At 39.7% G+C, this 22,100-nt stretch overlaps 1 protein-coding gene across 4 annotated transcripts in view; it reads left to right on the top strand.

Annotated features, from left to right (window-relative positions):
• Positions 1 to 19,970, top strand: part of fbxw7 (F-box and WD repeat domain containing 7) — a 56,337-nt gene extending 36,367 nt beyond the window's left edge. For all 4 annotated transcript variants that reach the window (XM_087807913.1, XM_087807905.1, XM_087807928.1 and 1 more), the window contains 10 exons: positions 3,563 to 3,642; positions 4,361 to 4,502; positions 6,611 to 6,745; positions 8,123 to 8,246; positions 8,385 to 8,521; positions 8,837 to 8,950; positions 12,816 to 12,997; positions 14,541 to 14,766; positions 16,166 to 16,376; positions 18,030 to 19,970. In XM_087807913.1, the coding sequence (XP_087664039.1) occupies positions 3,563 to 3,642; positions 4,361 to 4,502; positions 6,611 to 6,745; positions 8,123 to 8,246; positions 8,385 to 8,521; positions 8,837 to 8,950; positions 12,816 to 12,997; positions 14,541 to 14,766; positions 16,166 to 16,376; positions 18,030 to 18,298 (1,620 nt within the window). In that variant the 3' untranslated portion in view covers positions 18,299 to 19,970. The remainder of the gene's footprint in view (positions 1 to 3,562; positions 3,643 to 4,360; positions 4,503 to 6,610; positions 6,746 to 8,122; positions 8,247 to 8,384; positions 8,522 to 8,836; positions 8,951 to 12,815; positions 12,998 to 14,540; positions 14,767 to 16,165; positions 16,377 to 18,029) is intronic.
• Positions 19,971 to 22,100: the final 2,130 nt, after the last annotated feature.

Raw genomic sequence — 22,100 nt, 5'->3', positions numbered from 1 at the left:
ATTGATTGAGCAACTAATCCTTCAGGAAATGTCTTCTGTTAAAATGAATCGACGCATTATTCAAGAGGGATTGCCGTCTTTAAAATATCATTACGTGTCTGCATCCATCTGCTGTGTTTCTGCAAGATAGTCGGGGTGGTGGGGGGGGGGTGCAAGATGAGTGAAGAGTGATTAGAAATTATCTGCAAACACAGGGATCTCTACCTGAACTCGTGCTGAAACGCATAAAGGTGTTACGATTTTGCACTAGTGTGGTTTGTGGTTGCCCTATGCACACTAAAGATAAGACGCACAATCATTGAAACTGCACCTCTTTTCTATCTTTCCCTCCTAAGCGAACGAACGCACCCAGCTTTTCCTTGGCCACTGAAGTGTCTATTCAGTGTGATGACCGCTGCAACAACCAGCAGATGGCTGTATGTTGCATTGAGCAGTCGATTCATATTTATTTTAGTCCCCATCGCAGCATATTTCTCTTGATTTGTGACAAAACGAGTGAATATGTACCTCATCGATTATGACGGAATGTAATCCTACGTCTTGTCGTGCAGACATTGACAAGACGTTGTCATGCTGCTTGTTGCAGAGCAATAGTGAACAAGTTAACAATATGGTGTGATCTTGCGTTTGCCTCTGTTGCTCTTTAAATCTTTGACTAGAATCTTTGGTATTTAATGAAAAAAAAATGTTTGGCTAGTAGTGTCTCTTCACAGGATGTGGTTTGTCATATTGTGGTTACATTAATGCAGCGATGGAAGCTTTCACTTCACCTCCTGTGGGTGAAAATTGATTTAAGTAGTAGATGATTTGTCGACTCAAATCCTGGTTTAAATCTGAAAGAAACTGTTTTTATCATGCTCAAGCGATTAGATATTATATTTAATAGTAGTGCATCGTTTTCTGACTATTTATAAAAATGTATTTGTCTTGCAGAATATAAGTGAAAAATGTTGCGTGTTCAATGGTTGAGTATGTAGTTTCAAACTTATATTCTAACTGAAAGTATTTATCAGCGAAACATTTAGCACATGGACACTACTAGAAAGTGTTTTCTTTCAATGGTTCAAAAAGAGAAACATTGTCCATTGCTTAAACTAATACTCACTCTAGTATGAGCAATAATGTATGTCAACCAGATATATAGTGCTAGTATAAGAGATAAACCAGATGTTTAGCTCTAGAATGAGTGATAAACTATACATATAGCTCTAGAATGAGTGTTAAACTATACATATACCTCTAGTATGAGTGATAAAGTATATATATACCTCTAGTATGAGTGATAAAGTATATATATACCTCTAGTATGAGTGATAAAGTATATATATACCTCTAGTATGAGTGATAAAGTATATATATACCTCTAGTATGAGTGATAAACTATACATATACCTCTAGAATGAGTGTTAAACTATACATATACCTCTAGTATGAGTGATAAACTATACATATACCTCTAGTATGAGTGATAGACTATACATATAGCTCTAGTATGAGTGATAAACTATACATATAGCTCTAGTATGAGTGATAAACTATACATATACCTCTAGTATGAGTGATAGACTATACATATAGCTCTAGTATGAGTGATAAACTATACATATAGCTCTAGTATGAGTGATAAACTATATATATAGCTCTAGTATGAGTGATAAACTATACATATAGCTCTAGTATGAGTGATAAACTATATATAGCTCTAGTATGAGTGATAAACTAGATATATTTAAATCTTTGACTAGCATTTTTTTATATTTAAATATTTTTTTAGCTAGTAATGTCTCTTAACAGGATGTGGATTGTCATATCAGAGCAATGTTTTGAAATAACTTGACTTTTGGGTTTGCCATTCTAACCCATGGTTAGTTATTTAAACCTGTGGTGTGATCATCAGAAAAGACGTCAATCATTTGAATCAATTGCCACTCTCGAATAAATAAAATAAAGTGAAGTTATCAAAGGTGTTTTAGGGACTGGTAAGCATTTTTGACAAGTTTCAACTGTAAGTTATCTTGAGATCCATAATGTTGGTGGCTTGTTCTTAAATTCTTCATTATGATGGAAAAAAAACCTCAATTTGAAATCTGGTATCCTTTACTCACGATTGATTGTTGATTTTCTCTTAATATAGTGGATAAAACGGAGAACCAAACAGTGTTATTGGATCATTTAAATGCTAAAAAGTACTTTCACTTTCTCTGGAGGAACATAAGTAACACAAGTGTTAAATCAGTATGGATTCTATAGATCAAATACTTAACATAATGTTCATATTTTTGGCAAAGCGATTATAATTACCTGAATTGAAATAAACTGAGTGACTCTCATCTCCACTAGAACATTCTATTAAGGGAAAATGGCGAGTTCCTGTGCTTTCTCAAAGATCATAGCTCCACCACTTGAACGTACCCCTTGGTCTGGAATCACAGGCCAGGCAAGCACAGTTTAACTCTGCAAATTATAGTGATAAACAAAAAAACACCCATCCTCGAGGAGAGGCATATAATCATGCAACTGGGACTCCAGACAGTATGGAGACAAATTAAAGGAGCCCTTGTGTGCCCGGGCAGAATGTTATCTAAGCCGACTGTACGGAGAGTGTTGTGCAATGTCAAAGGACTAAAAAGAAAACAAGTTCAATTTAAGTTTGTGCTTTCCTATTTCGTCAGTCATTGTCAAAGATTGCTGCAGCGTAAGATGTTTTGAACCAAAGCTCTCAGAAGTGCTGGTTTCCCCGACACTCGCTTTCCAGCAGCAAAGGCTGACGGGGAAGCACATTTAAACAAGTGTACAAGGTCACATGGTAAGGTTTGGAGAGACTAAAATGTTTCAATAAGATGAGGAAGTTCACTTTTCTACGAGATTCCTTGCAAAGTTGCAGAGGTGGAAACTTCCGACGTGGATGTCCTCGGATAGACTTAAAACTTCACATTCTAGACTACTCTCAATCTTCTTTTTTTTCTTTCTATCCAGTAATTAAACTTGCCGTTATCACTGATCAATTTGCACCGTGATGGCCCTTTAGCTCGCTTGATTAGCTTTTGCATAATGATTGAATATTCATTTTACATGAATATGATGCAAGATTTGAATCCTCTTTATTTCAGACCTAGTTCACACCAAGGCTGCATGTGTTTGAAATGTACTTTTCTGCATCATGGACGCTTTTAGAAAATGTAGCAGAAACTATTAAAAATGCAATTCAAAAATATATTTGGAAGGATTCTGATTTTTTTTAAAACAAATGTATTTATTATTGTTTTGTAGTGATTTAATAATGACAATGTAATAAACACTCACACAGCAGTAACCCAATATGTATAACTAATGCACAGCTTCACTTTGCACTCTGGTACTTAAGAAGCTTTTTTTTTTAAAATTGTTTTAATAATGTGTATTTTACTTTCTGTTTTTGAATAACACGAGTTATAACCAGGAATGCTGCTGCTTTGTTTTCTTAATCAGTCTTTTATCATGGTTATATTTTTGCTATGCTATACACCCGTCCATATACATTTGTATATTTAAAGCTAAAATTCGTTTGTTTGTTTGTTTCCAGATGAAAAGGAAGTTGGATGGCCCCGAAGTACGATCCTTCCATTCAGGCAAGAAACCATGCAAAGACACAGAATATTCAAGGTAAAAACCAGGAGCCACGTTTCACAAAACACCGCTTTCATGCAGTTATTTTGAATAGCAATTTTTTTTCCCTTCAAAGCTTCACAAAATCGCACCAAAAAAAAAAGCGTGGCAAAATATTGTACATGTCTTCAAACGGAATGCTGATGTGATAGGCCGCTCCTCTCCAGTCCCAGATGTTTCCCCCCCCTTCTGAATATTTAATGCACATGTTCACATGTTGCAACATTAAAATTCAGACTGAACACGGAAACTGTTGCCATGTAACTGGCCATGTTGCTGCATCGTCCCCCGTCGAATATGAATCCACAATGAAACAGAATTTTACTGCCCAACGCATGGAGTCTTCATCCATAGAAAGCAGGGTTCATAGTGTTCTCGTCTGTATATTGGAGACCACATGTTTGCACACGCTCCTTTTGTCAGCTGTACAAACAAAGGGTTTCGTTACCAACGCGACTGTTCTTTACAACCATTTCTTTATTGTGTCAAATCTCTTTAGAACCAATCATTTTATTTTCATCTCGTTATAAATGATAAATTACTTGTTTTTTTGTTAGTTTTTCATTAGAATTTCCAATTTGTCAATCATTTTTTTCCTTTTGAGGTATTTTTCGGCTAATCATTAAAAGAACCAGATATTTAGTGAAAATAATTGTCTCATTAGTTGATATTCCATGCCTGAAGTTATGCTAACCAGTTTTCCTCTTGATAACAGCCCCGCGGGACTTGTTCCATGTCCTGCCACGCCCACCACATTTGGTCATATTAGAAATGCTAATGGTCAGGGGCAACAGAGGCGGCGCATCACCTCCATCCAGCCACCGGCGGGCCTCCAAGAATGGCTGAGAACATTTCAGGTAGGCTCACGGAAGCTTGTTTTATTTAACACCATTTTTCCAGCATTCTTCAACAACAACTCTCCGCCCTTGGGCAAAATCTCATCAGAAAGCAGATGTTGTTCCCAATCAATGTTCACTTAGTCTCAAAGATAATTGCTGCCTTGTTGTTCTGGCCCTCCACATTACCATAATCAGTGGAGCTCGGAATTGAAATGAGCTCTACCTGTTCTCACTACGAAAGGATATGCACGGTATTTGGCATCTTCTCAGCATATGTTGACCGTTAGGGTTTTTTATTCCTGGGACGATTATCCGGAGAGACTGGGTTTTTTTTTTTCTCATTTGTATTTACCCTAATCATTACCCATAATAGCCTTAGAGCTTTGTGATACTTCATTTATTTCTAAAGTAAAATGGGGAATTTTAAGGCTTTCACACACATCGGAACGAGTTCCGTGTGAGTCCAATCTTCAACGATCTTTTCCAAATCTTTCCTGGAAATATGCGGGAAAAGGTCATTTTGGCTGAAAGACCAAGAATCTGTTTTTAAGACCATCATTTTGTACTCACGGCAACATCAGCATTAAGCCTAAATATGACCAAGAACTGGAACCCAAATAAAAGGGTTTGGACTAGAGGTTTGCATTAGCAGGAAGGTGATACTATAGGAACAACTATATATTTTCTGAGTACTTTATTCTGGTGCTGCAGAATTTACAGACCACATGACTTGTGACGTAGTCGTAGCTGCTTTTCATTTGTTTTGAAACCAAAAAATTGGACAAACATCAGCTGTAAAATCTACCGGAGTCGAATTAATCCTCCGGTCATCATTCACGGCCAGGATCTTGTGGTATTTAATTGTCGCTTTAGCTCTGGAGGATGTAATGACTGAAGTTTTATTGCAACATAAAATAGATCCTGGCGTGATTGTATATTCATAGTAAGTAAAGGAACTCAAACTGTTTTATTTACACACACTTTACCATAAAAGTCTATGGTAACACGTCGCCATATTGATATTTTCTAATATCCTATTTGTTACCCCACTTGACTGTCTTAAGATACATCTGTAAAATAAAACTCAAAAGCAACACGTGGATGTTTGTTTGCTGCACAATCAAAGTTTCACAAGTTCATAATTGGCTTGTAAATTCAAAGTTTCTCTTGCAGAGCAGCTTTTGGTCATAAAAGCACCTTACTTTATTGAATAAAAAGCAACACCTCATAAATGGTAAATGCATTTCCTGAATGTGGTTATTAAGTGTTGATCAACAGTTTAGTTTATTGCTCCTATTAAACCTTGTAAAGAAACTGCATTACTCATGACGGAAGAGACTCGTGTATTTACAACTTTCTAGCATTTTTCTTTTTAACTGGTACCGATTCCGTTAGTGCCTCATTATGTCATCTGTCAAACTGTTGGCACGTTGTCATTATATAAATTAGTCCTCAGGCTTGTTCTGCACTAATCTGGCGGGTCAACAAAATTCTGTGCATTCCTGGTCCAGTCGTAGCCTGTAGCCGTCATCAAAAACCTCGGTTAATAGTGAATCTTTAGGAATCGTTGCATCATATTCTGTAACGATAAGGTGCTTGAATTTTAAAGTAAAAATGTATCACAAGTTTTGCAATGCTAGTATTGTCTTTTTTAAGTTGTCGAGTATCATTTACGGTCATTTAAAACCTGCAGCTGTTGCTTACATCACATGTTTGAAGTGCTCAACAAAATATTTAAATTGCCCTTGAAGTTGTTAAAAGGATAGATTCACTGTGTTGTAACCGTCTACAGGTGTTTGCCGGTTAAAAATGCCGGTATAGCAGCCTTTGGGCAAATCCCTGCTGATGTGAAAGTCACTTATGAGGTGTTAAAGACCTGAGATGTTCAGGTGGATTTAATGGGTTTGTTCATCAAGCAAAATAAGTCAGTCTTTTGTTTGTGCCGCTTAAGAGATTCTATGTAAACACACTCATGTCACTGAAGCTATAACTTTAATATTTGTTTGTTGAGATGATATGTTGATACATTTTAAAAGATTAAATTACTCCTTCATTCAAGAGTGTTGACCAAGAAAGAATGAATTGTTGTGCAATTAAAAGAAAAAGAGACATCTTCTGCGTTGCAGAGCTGGACGGGTCCAGAGAAGCTGCTGGCTCTGGACGAGTTGATTGACAGCTGTGAGCCCACGCAAGTGAAGCATATGATGCAGGTGATCGAGCCGCAGTTCCAACGCGACTTCATCTCATTGCTACCCAAAGAGGTGAGTCTCCAGAACATGAATTAATATCTCCTTTCCCATGTCGGATTTTGGATTTCATTCGGATTTTCTGATACACGCTTACAAGTGCAGAACTGTCGGATGAGAATTTAAATCACTTTTAATACCCACTTGTCACTCAGATTGTATAGTAATCATTCGGCTGTAAAGCATGGATCAAATAAGTATTTTATTAAAAAAAAGGGGGAAAAAATGGTGATTGGGAAGAAGTGTGAGGCAATATTTTGCAAGTTGTGAACCGCACAAGTCACTTGATCCAAACGTGGGTTGGCATCATGTGTGTGTTTTTTGTGTCCCTCGCGGCGTTTTCTTTCACTTTGAAGGTTTTCTTTTCCTTTCTAATATCGTCGGCTCTGTGACTCCCTCGTCTAATCCGTCCTCTGCTTCTAACAGAGCAGCTACAGAGTGGAGGCCGCTCAACAATAATAACTACAGTCACTGTGACTACTCTTCAGATGAGACGGATTACTCAGAAACCCTGCATGGCAGACATTAACCGTCATTCTATGTTCCCCTTCGAAAGATCCCACCGGCTCTTTTCCGACTTTCATGTGGGTTTAGCTGGTATAGATTACTTCTGTTACTTACTTACTCACTGTTCCTTGAACCTTCTCTTCTGGGTCACACTGCAGCGTGTCAACAGCCCCTTCACATCCTTGCCCACCAGTGCTGCTCTCACACTAACAAGCTTCACGCCTGGTGCTCTGTGACCTCAGCTTTGTTTTTTCCTGGTACACATTGACAAAATACGACAACAAACCTGTAAACAGGCCTCGAACTCTGGTTCCACCATCTAATGCTCTGTCGGAGCTTGTATGCAATCCGTTTTTTTTTCATATTGAAGGCTAGTTTTACCTTTCTCATGCATTAGATCTCGAATAACCCTATTTGCAAAGTCGACTCTTCATCTGCGTAGAAATCTTCATCATTGGATGAATCTAAGACGATCCATAACGTTTTCTTGTGCGCTCTCAAAATGTATGTTGCCATGTTTGAATTAGATGTTAACAGACTATACTGTTTATTCTGCCGTATTCTCCAGGGTCCAGCTAAATGCTCATTATGCATGGTTTTTGTGTCTGTATTTGCCAGCTTTGTTCAAATAATCTGTTTTTGCTGGATTACTGGCTTCGGGGGAAACTCCTGCATAAATTTCTCTTTTGAGTTGTCAGTCAGTTCGGCAGAATAACTGTTAAACAACGCTTTAGCGGCGCCGTTGTTTCTTCTCCCTTTTTTGCATTTTTTTGTTTTCATGGTCGAGTAATTTTCAAAGAGGTAGTCATTTCGAATGATGGGGTCCGTCTGTGCCTTGTGTTTACAAGCTTTGATGAAAGTCTCACCCTTCTTCCCTGTCAACAGCTGGCTTTGTATGTGCTGTCGTTCCTGGAACCGAAAGACCTCCTCCAAGCTGCCCAGACGTGTCGCTACTGGCGCATCCTCGCCGAGGACAACTTGCTGTGGAGGGAAAAATGCAGGGAAGAAGGTGCGTGTTTGCAAAAAAACTTCAGGCGCAGAACATGCAGACGCCGCCGTCAGTGATGTTGTTGTTTGTACCTCCATTGAAAAGTTGATGAGTCAGAGCAATACTTGGTCCACTCAGCTTCTTTCTCTCACGAAACAGGCATCGATGAGCCGCTGCCTCTTAAGAAGAGGAAAATCGTCAAGCCCGGCTTTACTCACAGCCCCTGGAAGAGTGCCTACATCAGGCAGCACAGAATAGACACTAACTGGAGGAGAGGGGACCTCAAATCACCCAAGGTACCCCCTGCAATCTGTCACGTCACCCCCTCACCGTGCTTTTAGTTGCCAAGAAAAAGTGGTTATACAGGCACCTTTGATTTAATCCTAATGCCAATCACATTCCTTTGCATTCATAACGTAGCCCTTTGTTTGCTGAGCCAGCAATTATTTGACCCAGCACATAAAGATTACGCACACAGCAACTGTTAAAAATACCGACCGACTCCATGCGATGATTCATGGCGTGTCCTGAGTTAGACAACGATTCTGTTTGGTTTGTCATAAATCTAATGCTCGTCTCTTGTGCTCCTTGACTTTCTTCCTGACTCACAGGTGCTGAAAGGTCACGATGACCATGTGATCACTTGTCTTCAATTCTGTGGCAACCGGATCGTGAGCGGCTCGGATGACAACACGTTGAAAGTTTGGTCGGCGATAACGGGGAAGGTGAGTGAACAACACGGTTATTAACTCGTCCAAAGTGAAAGTAGTTGTTAAAACTATCCATCAAATAGTGCAATAACATCGTTAAAACAGAAAATGGCTGAATAATCCATTGATTTTTTAATCTGTGTTTGGAGTGATGGGTCAAATGGCGAATGGTTACTGTAAACAACAACCACAAATACTGTTGAGATATTTCTCTATTAACATAGTCTTGGTCATTATAGAGTTTAACTCTAAGTTAAAATTGCTTAAATAGATGGATATATCATCAAATATGTGCCCTGGCTTCGTATTGCTCACATGTCAGTAAGGTCTACTGAGTTGTTTCACTCAACATGATAACAGAAGGTAGAAGGTGTGAAACCGAGCATTTTTTTTCATGTGCTTGCATCATCAAAGCGAGTCAAAATGGGTCAAATAAAATCCAGCCAGCAAACAATTTCCATGGCTAGGACTTTCAAGTGGGCCAAGGCTTAATTTCTGTGAGACGTCTGTCCGTATCTGCGTGGATTCTGGCTAGCTACGTGCTAAGTAATGCTCCCATTTCAATTCCTGCTTTTACATTCAAGTGTTAATCCAGCTTGTTGTGAGGCTTGTGTTCGCTGGCAGTGTTAGTATTCACAAGTCAATCTGCTGCGACTGAACACAACTTGCACTGCAGCCTTATGTTGCTCTCAGAGAACCGTGTGCTGCCCATGTAGTGATCAGAAGATGCTCGTGCAATGCAACTTGTTTCCATATTTTTCTCCTTTTTTTTATTTTTTATTGTTGCGATCGCTGACCTTGACTCTGGAGATGTGATCATAAACATTTCATTGAATGCGTTCTGTGCCAAGGTCGTCTTATAGCCGTGGCTCTCCTTGGCCTCACGACGAATTTTAAGTTGACGGGATGTCGAGTTACTGCTGCAGCGGCTTCTTGTTTGCAAGAAGCATAATGTGAAGGATGAGTCAGAGTCCCTGGCGCCTGAACGCGAAGGCATTGTTGTTGATGAATGCACAATCTATAAGTAGTTAATAAATGGTTTATACAATAGAACATCTCTTTTTGGTTGTGTTGACTAAGCCAGGGCTCTTAAAGTAAGTACCAGAGGCACATTCTTTTCGTTGAGACTGGGGAGGAGGGGGTTTCAGCCGTAGATCTGTGTCTTTGATCTAAATTTCATATATATTTGGTTGTCTAATGTTTTGGTTTTTGTATTTAATTCCGCAAAACTACATTGTGATTACACTACATGGTCCTATAAAAGACATTTGTGAAACGGCTGGTGTTTTAAATGTCTTTGGTTCAAGGGACATCGACGTTCACATGTAAAGTATTACTATCAATATATTTATAAATGAATACAGGTTTCGGATTTTGTAGTAGGTTGATCATTTTGACTTGCTAATTTTATAAGCAGCTTATATTCTGAAAAGGGAAATAAGCATGTTTTATTTTAAACTACATAATAAAAGCTGTAAACATTACAACATTTTTTTGCTGAGTTGAGTATTCGTCAAATTAAGGATCTGTACAATATTATCTAGTTTGAAAGTTTTCAGACCTATGGTCTGAATCATTAAAAAAAATAAAAGAAATGTTGTTGACAGGAAAAAAAGAGAACTGGTAACACAATACCTTTCCTCCAAGTGAAACTAGTTAATTCCACTGGCCTCAAGAGACTTCAGCTTTTGTATTAACTTTCATACAATTTACTGTCGATTCTGCTCTGCGAGCGTCCTGACAATTATCACTTGTGTGTCGTGTTCAAGTGAACTTTGACCGATCAGACGTGCTAATGAGATTTATATTGGTGGTAAGAACTCTGCATGAGTAGCTGAGAGTTGAGCTTTTAAAACGAATCCAAAACCTTGCCGTCTGTTCAAGTGAGGTAACGGCGTTCAGTCCCAGCAGACGTCTTTGTGATCCATCCTTCTTGAATGATGTCAGTCATCAATCCAGGAGCGCAGACAACCTCTCGATTCATTTCTTCTGCCTCGGAGTCGTTCCCGTCCTTGGTGAGGCCTGTCAGATGACTCGCGTCTTAAAAGCTCTGGTTACGTTTAGAGGCCAATACTTGTAAACTCTTTGAGTTTGACCTTTCTGCGTAATGAAATAAACTAAACGGACCAAATGGAGGGCAAAGAAGTTTCATAGAGTCTGAAATATTTGTATTTCTTAAAAGGAGCAGCAGAAAAGACTGAAAAATAACTTTGAATTTCAGTATTGCTATCTCGCACCATTGAGCAGGAATACTTAAGTAAGTAAGTTATTATTATTTGTAAAGCATTTTTCTCAGACCAGGGTCACAAAGCACTTAAACATTCAAAATAATACACAGTTAAAAATACATACTTTAAAATGCCAAGACAACATGGAGACAAGAAGGGTATTTAATAAAAAGGACTCATTGTTTAAAAAAACCCAATCAAATGGCTCTTTTTAAAGGTCAACTAATGTTAAAACCCAACTCTCTTGACTCACTCGCATGTTTCAAATGTCTCCAAGATGCAGTAAGTCTCATGTTTTAAAGTTATAACTTAACTCTGGGCGAACGAGAGGTTACGAGAGCGGAGTCCATTATGACGTAATAATGGCTTCACTCCTCCTCCAGCCGGCTGTAATCACACCACACTTTGTTTATGCAACGAGTCCCTTGGAGGTGGAGAATTTGATTATTGAGGATGTGCGGTGACAAACCTTGATGCTTGACCAATCGCAGTAGAGTGATTGTGGTTTTGGTAAACAAGATTTAATCTCCCAGAAAAGTGTTTTCAGTGGGCGGGGCTTGAAATCATTTTCTAATGTAAATATTTAAATGAAAAGAGTTTTGTACAAACGGGCACTGATGATACAATAGAGTCCAACATCTATTAACGACACACCTAAATCAACATATTAGTTTCTGTTTTAGGTGGATATAGATCTATCTTGATCCGCCAATGGCTTTGTTGCATTTAGTTAGAGATTTACTTTGTGGAGAACAAAAGAATAAATGAGGATTTTTTGCTAAAATTCAACCAGAATATTAATGACAAAAGTGTCGGAGCCGCATACATTCAGTCGATTATGGATTCATTAAAAAAGAATCATTGTGCTGTATGGTCTTGAAGCTGCTGTACTTTCAGTTTATTCTGCTGGCTGATAAAAAACAACTAAGCTTCTCATTTAAGATTTTCACTCTTCCCACGCAGTGCTGGAGTGGGCTTTAATCACACACTCTCGCTCTTGTTCTTAAAAGCTCATTCACTGAGCTGCAGTCTTTAAGAAAAGGCATCCTTGAGCAAGATGAATAGGAATTTGCACTATTTACTTATTGATCTCTTATGTTGCTGGAAGAAGGAGGGTAAATGATAACAAAGATGCAAGTCTGATGGGCTACTGTTGGGATTTCTGATCCTGATGCTGAGCCGAGCACGCAAGTATGTGGAAGACCATAATAATAATAATAATGGTCACACAGTGCTCGTGAAGATTTAATTGATCACACGGACGTCCACAGCTACTGTAATCAATAGTTAATCTTGCCTCCCTAATGAGGATGAATGGCTGCGCCGCTCTATTGAAATCTGTTGTCATCCTGTCCGCCAAGTATGGGAAAAGGCCGTCTCTTCTGGCAGATAAGTAAAAGCAATTACAAGAGCTGCGACTCTGTCCCAGTGCAGCAGAAGCAGATATAAAAAAAAACCGAGCTTTTACCATTAAAGGTTAAACATTTCATTTCATTTCACTGCCCCCGAAGGCAGCGGGTCATTCCGGGGTAGGACACAAATCGTGAAAGTGATTTTTATATGCAAGTTCTTAGGCTTTTTTTTTTTTCTTCTTTTTTTTTCTTAAATGGATGTCACTGCGGCTTCTCACACCGCCTCTGCTAACTTTGCAGTGTCTGCGGACGTTAGTGGGCCACACCGGCGGAGTATGGTCTTCCCAGATGCGGGACAACATTATAATCAGCGGATCCACAGATCGCACACTCAAGGTCTGGAACGCCGAGACGGGAGAATGTATCCACACCCTCTATGGACATACCTCAACAGTGCGCTGCATGCACCTCCACGAGAAAAGGTATGAAGGTTCCTTAACTAGTGGATGGATGGACGGATGGATGGATGGACCGATAGATAGGCAGACGGATTATATTGATCCCCCTGCAGGTCTCCCTCGGGAAATTGTTTTTCCAGCATACCGCATCACAGACGATGGATTCGTAAAACAAGAACAAAGTGCAATAAAAAGAAAGTGCAAGATGACACAATCTAAATCTAAAGATAGAGAACATGGATCAAAGAAAAAGGTCTTGATGATTAACATGGAATATCATTTTTTCAAAAATCCTGCCCCCAAACTCAGAATTAAACAGCCTAATAGCACAAGGAATGAATGAGTCCCTGAGTCCATTAGTGTTGCATCATGGGAGGAGCATTCGTTCACTCCATCTGACTGTCATCATGTGGGATATATATGGAAGTATATCAGTGCGAATATTTAATGGTTGAAACTAACATTTCAACTATTATAATAAACTTTCCTTTTTTTTATTCAAATATTGTTGTTAAAAAAGGATTTTCGAATAATTGAATTTAACAATTTCTATATTGAAATGTTGAATTTTATTTATTTTAATAATTTAATTACATTGTTATGAAATGTATTTTATGTGTTTTTTATTTGTAGCCTTTAACATTCAATATTGACTGGTGGCAATATTTGACCAACGTTTTTAGATTGAATTTGAAAGGCTACAAAATAAAAAATATTGAATTTACTTTTTTTTTTAAATTAAAATTAAAATGTCAAACTCTATGCATAAAAAAAAAACATAGTTTGAATGTGTTCTATTTTAATACTTTAATACTAAGATTTTTTTTTTTTTTAAAAGACATTCAATTGACAATAATTCAAATGGCACTGACTTACTTCACTCACATACAACTGATTCCTTTCTTTATCAACAAACTGTATAATTTCCAGTTTTACGACACGGATCCTCAGGGCGCGACACGAGGTCTGATTAGTATCAAATGACCCTTGTGAGACAATCTTGAATAGCTTCTCACTCATTCACTCCGTGTCACACCTCCGAGACCAGGAGGTGAGGAATAGCACATTCCTCTCCCAAGGCTCCGCCAAGGTTTTCTATAGAATTTCATTACTCACTCGGCGGAAACTCTGTAGGCAGCAGACAGACGGTAAATAACGTCGGATGATTTCCGTCTCCGGAGCGCCTGGGGGCCATTTTTTATGAAGGCCGTGAAGTATCGGAGAAGTGATGCATTCTCACCAATGTTTGGATCGTAACGAGTCGTCGAAGAAACGTAATCAGTCAGCACTCGGTCTGAAGTGGTCGTCGACTCCCAAGCTTTATACATATAGGGGGTTATTTTTTGGCTCTTGGGACGAGCCGGAGCTTCAGGCCATCAGTTAGTCGAAGACAACCACGTCAAGTTAAAACGCGGCTGTGTTTGTGACAAGATGTTGATCCGCGCCTCATTACTCCTGACAGCAGCTCCGTGTGTGTGTCGTCTTGCATAATCCGCCTGTTGAGACGTGTTTATTTATTTGTATTATTTGGTGAAAAACAAAAAAACATTGTCTCTGGGTTCTACAGGGTAGTCAGCGGCTCCCGCGACGCCACGCTGCGGGTTTGGGACATCGAGACCGGTCAGTGTTTACACGTCCTCATGGGCCACGTGGCGGCGGTGCGCTGCGTCCAGTACGATGGTCGACGGGTGGTCAGCGGTGCCTACGACTTCATGGTCAAAGTGTGGGACCCCGAGACGGAGACCTGCCTTCACACGCTGCAGGGCCACACCAACAGAGTATATTCATTACAGGTGAGCTGCACACAAAACCACATACTTGTGTATACATATATATATATATATATATATATATATATATATATATATATATAAAAGCCGGAATGTTATTCTGTAATATTGTGAAAATGCCATAGTTCATTTAAAGAAGCGGTGTTTTGACGAGGGCCACATTTGATTAGGGCTGTGTATTGGAAAGAATCTGGTGATACAATATGTATCACGATACAGGGACAATTGTACGATATATTGCAATACTGTAGGAGCAACTACATACTTACTAACTTGCTTTCTTACTTATCTCATTTCAGTAATTGTTAAGTACTTGACTCTGGTGTTGCAGAATTTAAAGACCACGCGAGTCTTGATCAAATTTGTCTTGTATCTGTATCCTCTTGTCCTCAGTCATCGTTGGGATCTCGCAGAATTTCATTGTTCCTTTATCTGCACAGAATGTAATGACTGCTGCCATCTAGCGGCTTGATGTTAAATTGCAACTCAAAAATGAACAAACGAAAACATTTTGCATGCTAATTATAAAAAAATTAAATGATTCTATAGAATATTATCTTTTTTTTGAATATAAACTTTTGATTATATGATAATATTTAAATTTAATTTGAAATCAAAATTTAGAAAATATAAAGCGTCCATCTTCATCAAGTTCAACCGAAAATTGCGAATTTCTTTACGGACTTGGGATGAAAGACTTTTTCTGAATTTTCACTTCGCTCGTGAGCTTGTCATTAAGAGGCTCGTGTAATTTAAAAGGTTTTATATTTACAATTAGAATGTGTTTTTTTAGTTGTCCGGTTAAATAAAACCGTTTATACCAGAGACCGTGCACGTCGTAAAACTTTATTTAAGGCTTCTACTGTTTCTACTTTGGAATCATTCAGAAATACCTTTTTGATTATATTAAAGATCATAGGTCTGTGTTATCATTTTTATCTCATTTTAAGACATTTTTTCCACCTGTTTTATTCTGACTTTGAACCAAAATGATACGTCGATTTCCAAATGAGTAGTTTGATATTTGTGTTTTCTTAATCCACCCGATCGTCAATGTCCAACGCGTCAGATTCTGAAGCGCTCGTCCTGCAAGATGTTCCTCTCGCCTTCCCGGCGTGACATCACTCCGTCACACTCGCAGCCACTCACCGCAGCGACAGATTGGTTTGTGTTGCAGCGCGGCGTCGGGATTTCAAAAGCAATCTGCTGCCGGACAAACGCTTTGACGAATCAATGAAATCCATTTATTTCAATGAGTTTAATCTGGAGTTTGTTAATACTGTAGAACCGAGGCAGCCGGCAGGTCAGCGGTTCTACTTCGATCCATTTCGCAGGCTTCGGACCTGCAGCGTTAAAACATGACTTGCAAGCCTGATTTGTTTCCCCCCCCCTTGTGTTCCAGTTCGACGGCATCCACGTGGTGAGCGGCTCGCTGGACACTTCGATACGAGTGTGGGACGTGGAGACGGGGAACTGCATCCACACTCTCACGGGGCATCAGTCCCTCACCAGTGGGATGGAGCTCAAGGACAATATCCTGGTCTCGGGAAACGCGGACTCCACCGTCAAGATCTGGGACATCAAGACGGGCCAGTGTCTGCAGACGTTGCAAGGTGAGCCGCATCCCGTCTAATAATTACATGGCAATGAAGGACCAATCAGGAAGCTCTAAATGTAAGGAAGTAGTTCGGTGCCACCAGAATATCGAATTTAACATTTTATTTGTTATTGAAGGTTTTTTTCATGCATTTATATATTTTTCAACAACTGAATTCCATTATTAATTGAAAGGTTGATTTTTCTTTGCTTTTTTAATAATTAAATTAGGATTTGATAGTTTCCGGATAGACTATTATTGTTTAGCACAATATTATAATTATAATGATTTAATAAATACACTTTTTAAATTAAATGCTTTTAAATTGACACTATAAAACTTATATTTTTATATTGAATTTAAAAGGCTATGAATTTTAATAAAAAATATTTAGAAATGATTAGAAATTATTATATCTAATATAAATAATAAATAAAAAAACGCATTCATTTTGGGTAATAAAATAAAAATAAATGTTTTAACATTTGAAATGTTAAATTCTGGCGTCACAGCTAAACTTCCATAGCAATGAGTTTGTGTTCCAGATATAAAAGGTTGATCTTAATCTTCTTGTCAATGGCACAGACCGGGAATTTCGTTAAAAAAAACATTAAATCCGATCGCTTATATTCAATGACCCGTTTATCTACGAGTGTCAGAGAGTCCACGGCGTCTGGGTCGGACTAACAGTGGTCAGCATTCGCGCCCGACAGTCCTGCCACGGCTTCATTCCCCCGATTCCAACGCCGCGAACATTCACGCCGCAGACACAATAGGAAGCCCCGGCGTGAGCCAGAAAAAGGGGGTTGAATGAGACAAAGCCAGGGGGGAGGATGCGGGGATCACGACTAGCCGGGGTCTCTGTGGGTCACATAATTAGGTCAGCTGACGGTCTGCGCTATTCATTAGTCGTTATGACGAGACAATGGAGCAACAGCTGACTGGGTCGCCAAATGAGCAGCGCCGCGAAGCAACCGCGCAGCAGCTCTGGTGCTAATGATGGAGAGGCAGGGGTTTGTGAAAATGACAGAAAATCACACCAGTTTTGCTGCTCGACGTGACATCATCCGTCGCTTCTTCTTGCCTTTAACAAGCTTCCTTACACCACATTAAAACTATATTCAATGGACCAGACTTGATCATTTATATTTCCAACAAATGTTTTCATAAGGGTTATTTCAGTGAAAGGACTGTCAAAATGTAGTCATGGAAACTGACAGATGAATCTTTATTACCGTATTACCGTACATTACCTGGTGCATGACTTGTTTACAAACACTTTCATGACTCTGACCCGACACGCCGTTGGTGGAAATACGTCATTGCGTCATCACGGGGTGGGACTCGCGACGCACGTCACATCATGGTGGACGACTATGGAGTAAGATTACTGCCACCGTATTGAACGAGTGTGTCTTGGTTATTGTACACTCATTTTTTTTTCTTTCTGCGAATTAACTCTGCTGCACACTCAACCAGTTATACACGCGCGCTCTAGCCGTCATACACACGCTCAACTTCACTGCTGCTCGCTCAACATTTGTCTGCTCACAACACCAGTCTCTCTCGCTGCAGCTTGAAGCCTTTTAATCGTTTTTTCTTTTTAATTAGCTTAAGAGAGCATGGCGGCTCCTGGTAAACCTGGTGTTTTGTCTCCCGGTGTGTTCAGGTCCCCACAAGCACCAGAGCGCCGTCACGTGCCTGCAATTCAACAAGAACTTTGTCATCACGAGCTCGGACGACGGAACCGTCAAACTGTGGGACCTGAAGACGGGCGAGTTCATCCGCAACCTGGTGACCCTGGAGAGCGGAGGCAGCGGCGGCGTCGTCTGGCGCATCCGGGCCTCCAACACCAAGCTGGTGTGCGCGGTGGGCAGCCGGAACGGCACCGAGGAAACCAAACTGCTGGTCCTGGACTTCGACGTGGACCTGAAGTGAGCGGTGGCGCGGGAGACACTCGGAGGTCCACCGCCATCATCATCCTCATCATCATCCTCGCGTGGGGCAAATGTTACTGACGCCCGTCGGCCTACCGGTGCTGGAAAAGGGGGCGGAGTCTATTGATCGGCTTCAAAACAAAAAAAAAAAGATGAAGGTTTGACCGACGACTGAAGGCTCTCGATCCGAGGGCAGTTTTGTACAGAGACTTGATTACAAGAGATGTTAAGATGTACAGAGATATATTATTTTTGAATACCCTACATTACCCCCCCCCCTCCCTCCCTCCTGCTCATCAGCGCCCCCCACAGATACACTCACGAGGCTGACGAGAGGTGGGGAACCTGGGAGACATTCAGAGCTGCTCTACGTGAAGGAGACGTTCGCCTTCTTCAGTTTTACCGTCACTTGGTTGTTTTGTTAGGTTTGATTTGGTCACAGCTGTGAAGCTCTTTGGGTTTTTTTGTTTTGTTTTTCCTTTCAGTTTATTCTCAAGAAGTTGCCGACGGCAACCGATCCCAGTATTAATCCCGCACGGTTCCGGTCCGCTGCCATTGTGTCACTAGAGTTTTGTTTTTTCTTTTGGCCTTCCCCTCGCTTTCATGGTCTCCAGACATCAGCGAGATGTTTGGTTGTGGGTCAGACGGGGGGGTGCGAGGCGAGGCGAGGGGGGGGGTTTAGTGTCTTTGCTGGAGGTCCGGTATCGCTCCTCCTCTCCGAGGCCAAACTGTGTTCATGCTGCTAGATGAAGAAAAGAGACAAACTTACTGCGACGTTTTAGTCTCAGGCAAAGAGAAAAAAAAAAAAAAAGAATCCAAAATTCGAACCACACGTTTGGAGGGAAACAAAAGATTTACACCCATTTTTCTTTTCTTGGTTTGTTTTTTTTGCCACTAAAACTTGAGCCAATCGTGCCTCTACGAGGCCGAGAGGAGGGAGAGCGTCCAAGCGATCGTGACGCCGGCAGACCGAGTACAAGGAGATGTCGTGTGTGTGCGAGTGTGTGAGTGTGTAGTCGGGGCGACATGTAAACACATTCCTGGGGACAAAGCTTTTTTTTTTTTTCAGCCTGTTCTTCGGAAAACTGTACAAACCGGCAACAACAACAACAACAAACCAACGCGGGTGAGAGTTCAGCGTTTCCGTGTGCGGCCGTCGACCATCACAAGGGTCTCTGCTCCGGCCTCCGCCTCCTCTGGAGGGTCGACGATAAGTCGCCAAAAAAACAAAAACCATCCAAAAAAAAAAAATAGTCTCGATCTACAAAAACCAACTCAAGCTGAACTGTGAAAGTGCTATAACACTGTATGTTTAAAGAAGAAAAAAAAAAAGAAAAAAAGAATCTCGCTTTATCTCGCTCTCCTGTTGTGTTCTCCCTCTGGTTAATTTATCATCTGGTTTCAGGAATCAGATTCGTTGCAAGTGTTTTATTTCACTTCATGTTTCAACCGCCCGAGGAAAATAAAAACATAAAACACACGAAAAAAAAATCGCACAGAAAAAAACTGAAATGGATTGTTGTATTGTTTTGATTCACTTAGAATTTTTATTTTCTTATAACTTAAGTGCAATAAAATGTGGGTTTTTTTTCTTTTTCATTTCAAGCATATCAGTCGTCTGTTTTGTTACCTGTGTGAAGGTCTCTGTTCAATAAAGAAAATTATTTGGTTAATGATGTCCACGGATGAATCATTCCTCTTTTTTTATGGTGCATTCTGGGTAGTGGAGATACTGATCCATGTGCCGTTAACCAATGTCGACCAATCGTAAAGCATCATCAGACCAGGAAGTGAAGAAACGGACAGAAACTTAAAAACGTACAACGATTGGATTGTTCTACACATGGAACATTTATAGTGATCAGTGATGTGTTGATGAAGCTTCATGAAGCAGTGTCATGTTGTTTAGAGGTCAGTAGGTGGCGCCATCAGTTTGAAAATGATGTTTAATTAGAACAGTTGTTCAAAACAAAGGAAAATGGTGCAGAGACTGCCATCTAGTGGACTCTGTAAATAATGACACTGCTTCATGAAGCTTCATCAGACCATCACTACTTGTGTTATCTCAGGGTCAAGGTTACCCGAAGGCTCCGAAAACAAATGTAATTGTGTTATCCCTTGTTTTGCCTCTGGGTCAAACAGTTAAATTTGTTTTTTTGGGGCCTTCGGGTCACCTTGACCCTGAAATAAATAAGTAAATGACACTGCTTCATGAAGCTTCATCAGACCTTCACTAGTATTTATAAAAAATTAAATAAAAAGTGCATTGAAATAAATAATTAGAAATTTCCGTCTTTCGTAAAAAGAAATGTGAACTAAATGTAATTTAAAAAAATGAATTTTTTTTAGAACTTCGACCCACTTTGAGAAATAGGTCTTGATCGGTATCGAAACAAAGGTTAAAGTGTTGGTACCAATTTTGGAAATTTTCAATTGATGACGATAAAACTTTCTTTTTGCCTGTTGCCATGGTGATGGGTGTCTCTACGTACCGAGTCCAGTGTTTTGAGGGAAGCTGTGAGTATTTCAGTGTTGGAGGATCTGATCCACAACAAAAACTGACATTTTCATCAACATTTTATTTCTAAAGGAATTCATTTGACTGTATATTTCAAGGTCATGAGCAAGAGTGAAGGATTCCTTCAAATACTTTGGTCAATGTCAATGTTTCTTTTCCATTTACCTTTTTCATACTTTTTTCAAAGGGAAGAAAAGGCCAAATGAGAGTAAGGAAGGTCAAGTCTAGAAAGAAATCCACTGGGGTTTAAGTCTGAGGGGCAGTGATACATATTGTAATACTGTAGCAACAAGGATATTTTTTGTAGTTTTGTCCAGTACTTGACTCTGGTGTTGCAGTATTTACAGAAAACATGACTCTTGACGAAGTCGTAACTGCTTTCATTTGTTTTCAAACCGAAATAAGTCAAGAAATCAGTCGATTGCATCCTCTCGTCCCCAGTCATTGTCGGGACCTCGCAGGATTTTAATAGGATGTAGTATCTGCTGCCATCTAGCATCCAACACTAACAAAAATAGTAATAAACGCTGTTAATATTTGCATGTAAACTCTAAGAAAACTGTAAAAAAAACAACATTATTTTACTCGCAAATTACTAAAACATAACCCATTATATAACTATTAAACAGACGTAGAAACAATCAAGTACTTTATATTTACACAATTCACAGACTGCTAACATTTGTTTTCAAAACAAATTATGTCCGAACGTCGGCTTTTGAAAGCTGCTGGAGTCGACTGTATCCTCTCGTCCTCAGTCATCGCCAGGGTTTTCCTTGAGCTACGACGATTGTTGCCAAACTGTAAGAGTTAAAAGAAACTTGTTTGTTTTACTAAAATATAAAATATATGCCTTTTTAAAATATAAAAAAACGTAAAATAACTGATGAAGAAATTGAATTTGAGTTTTGATAGTAAATAAGTAAGTAATTTTTATTTGTATAGCGCTTTTCCAGACCAGGGTCACAAAACGCTTAAACAATCAAAACAATATTCAATAAAATACATACTTAAAAGGTCAAGATAACACCGAGAACAACACAGGAGTCTCAGAAAATCAAGGAAAATCCTGCACGGATAAAGAGTCGTGAGAACACGAGGAGATGCGTCGGACGGTCTGAACGATAAGTGGGTCTAGGGGCCTCGTTCATCCTCCTCCTCAGCGATCTGGCCCCTCAGTATCGCCCTCTCGGTGCCAGCGAGCTCTCAAAGGGACGCAGCATTAGCCGTGCTAGTCCTCCACGTCTGGCCCGTAATCCCATTTCCAGGCTTTGTGGCGAAGCAG

Source organism: Callionymus lyra, chromosome 1 (assembly GCF_982586985.1).
Source record: "Callionymus lyra chromosome 1, fCalLyr1.hap1.1, whole genome shotgun sequence".
Lineage (NCBI taxonomy): Eukaryota > Metazoa > Chordata > Actinopteri > Syngnathiformes > Callionymidae > Callionymus > Callionymus lyra.
This window is presented reverse-complemented; position numbering and strand designations above follow the sequence as displayed.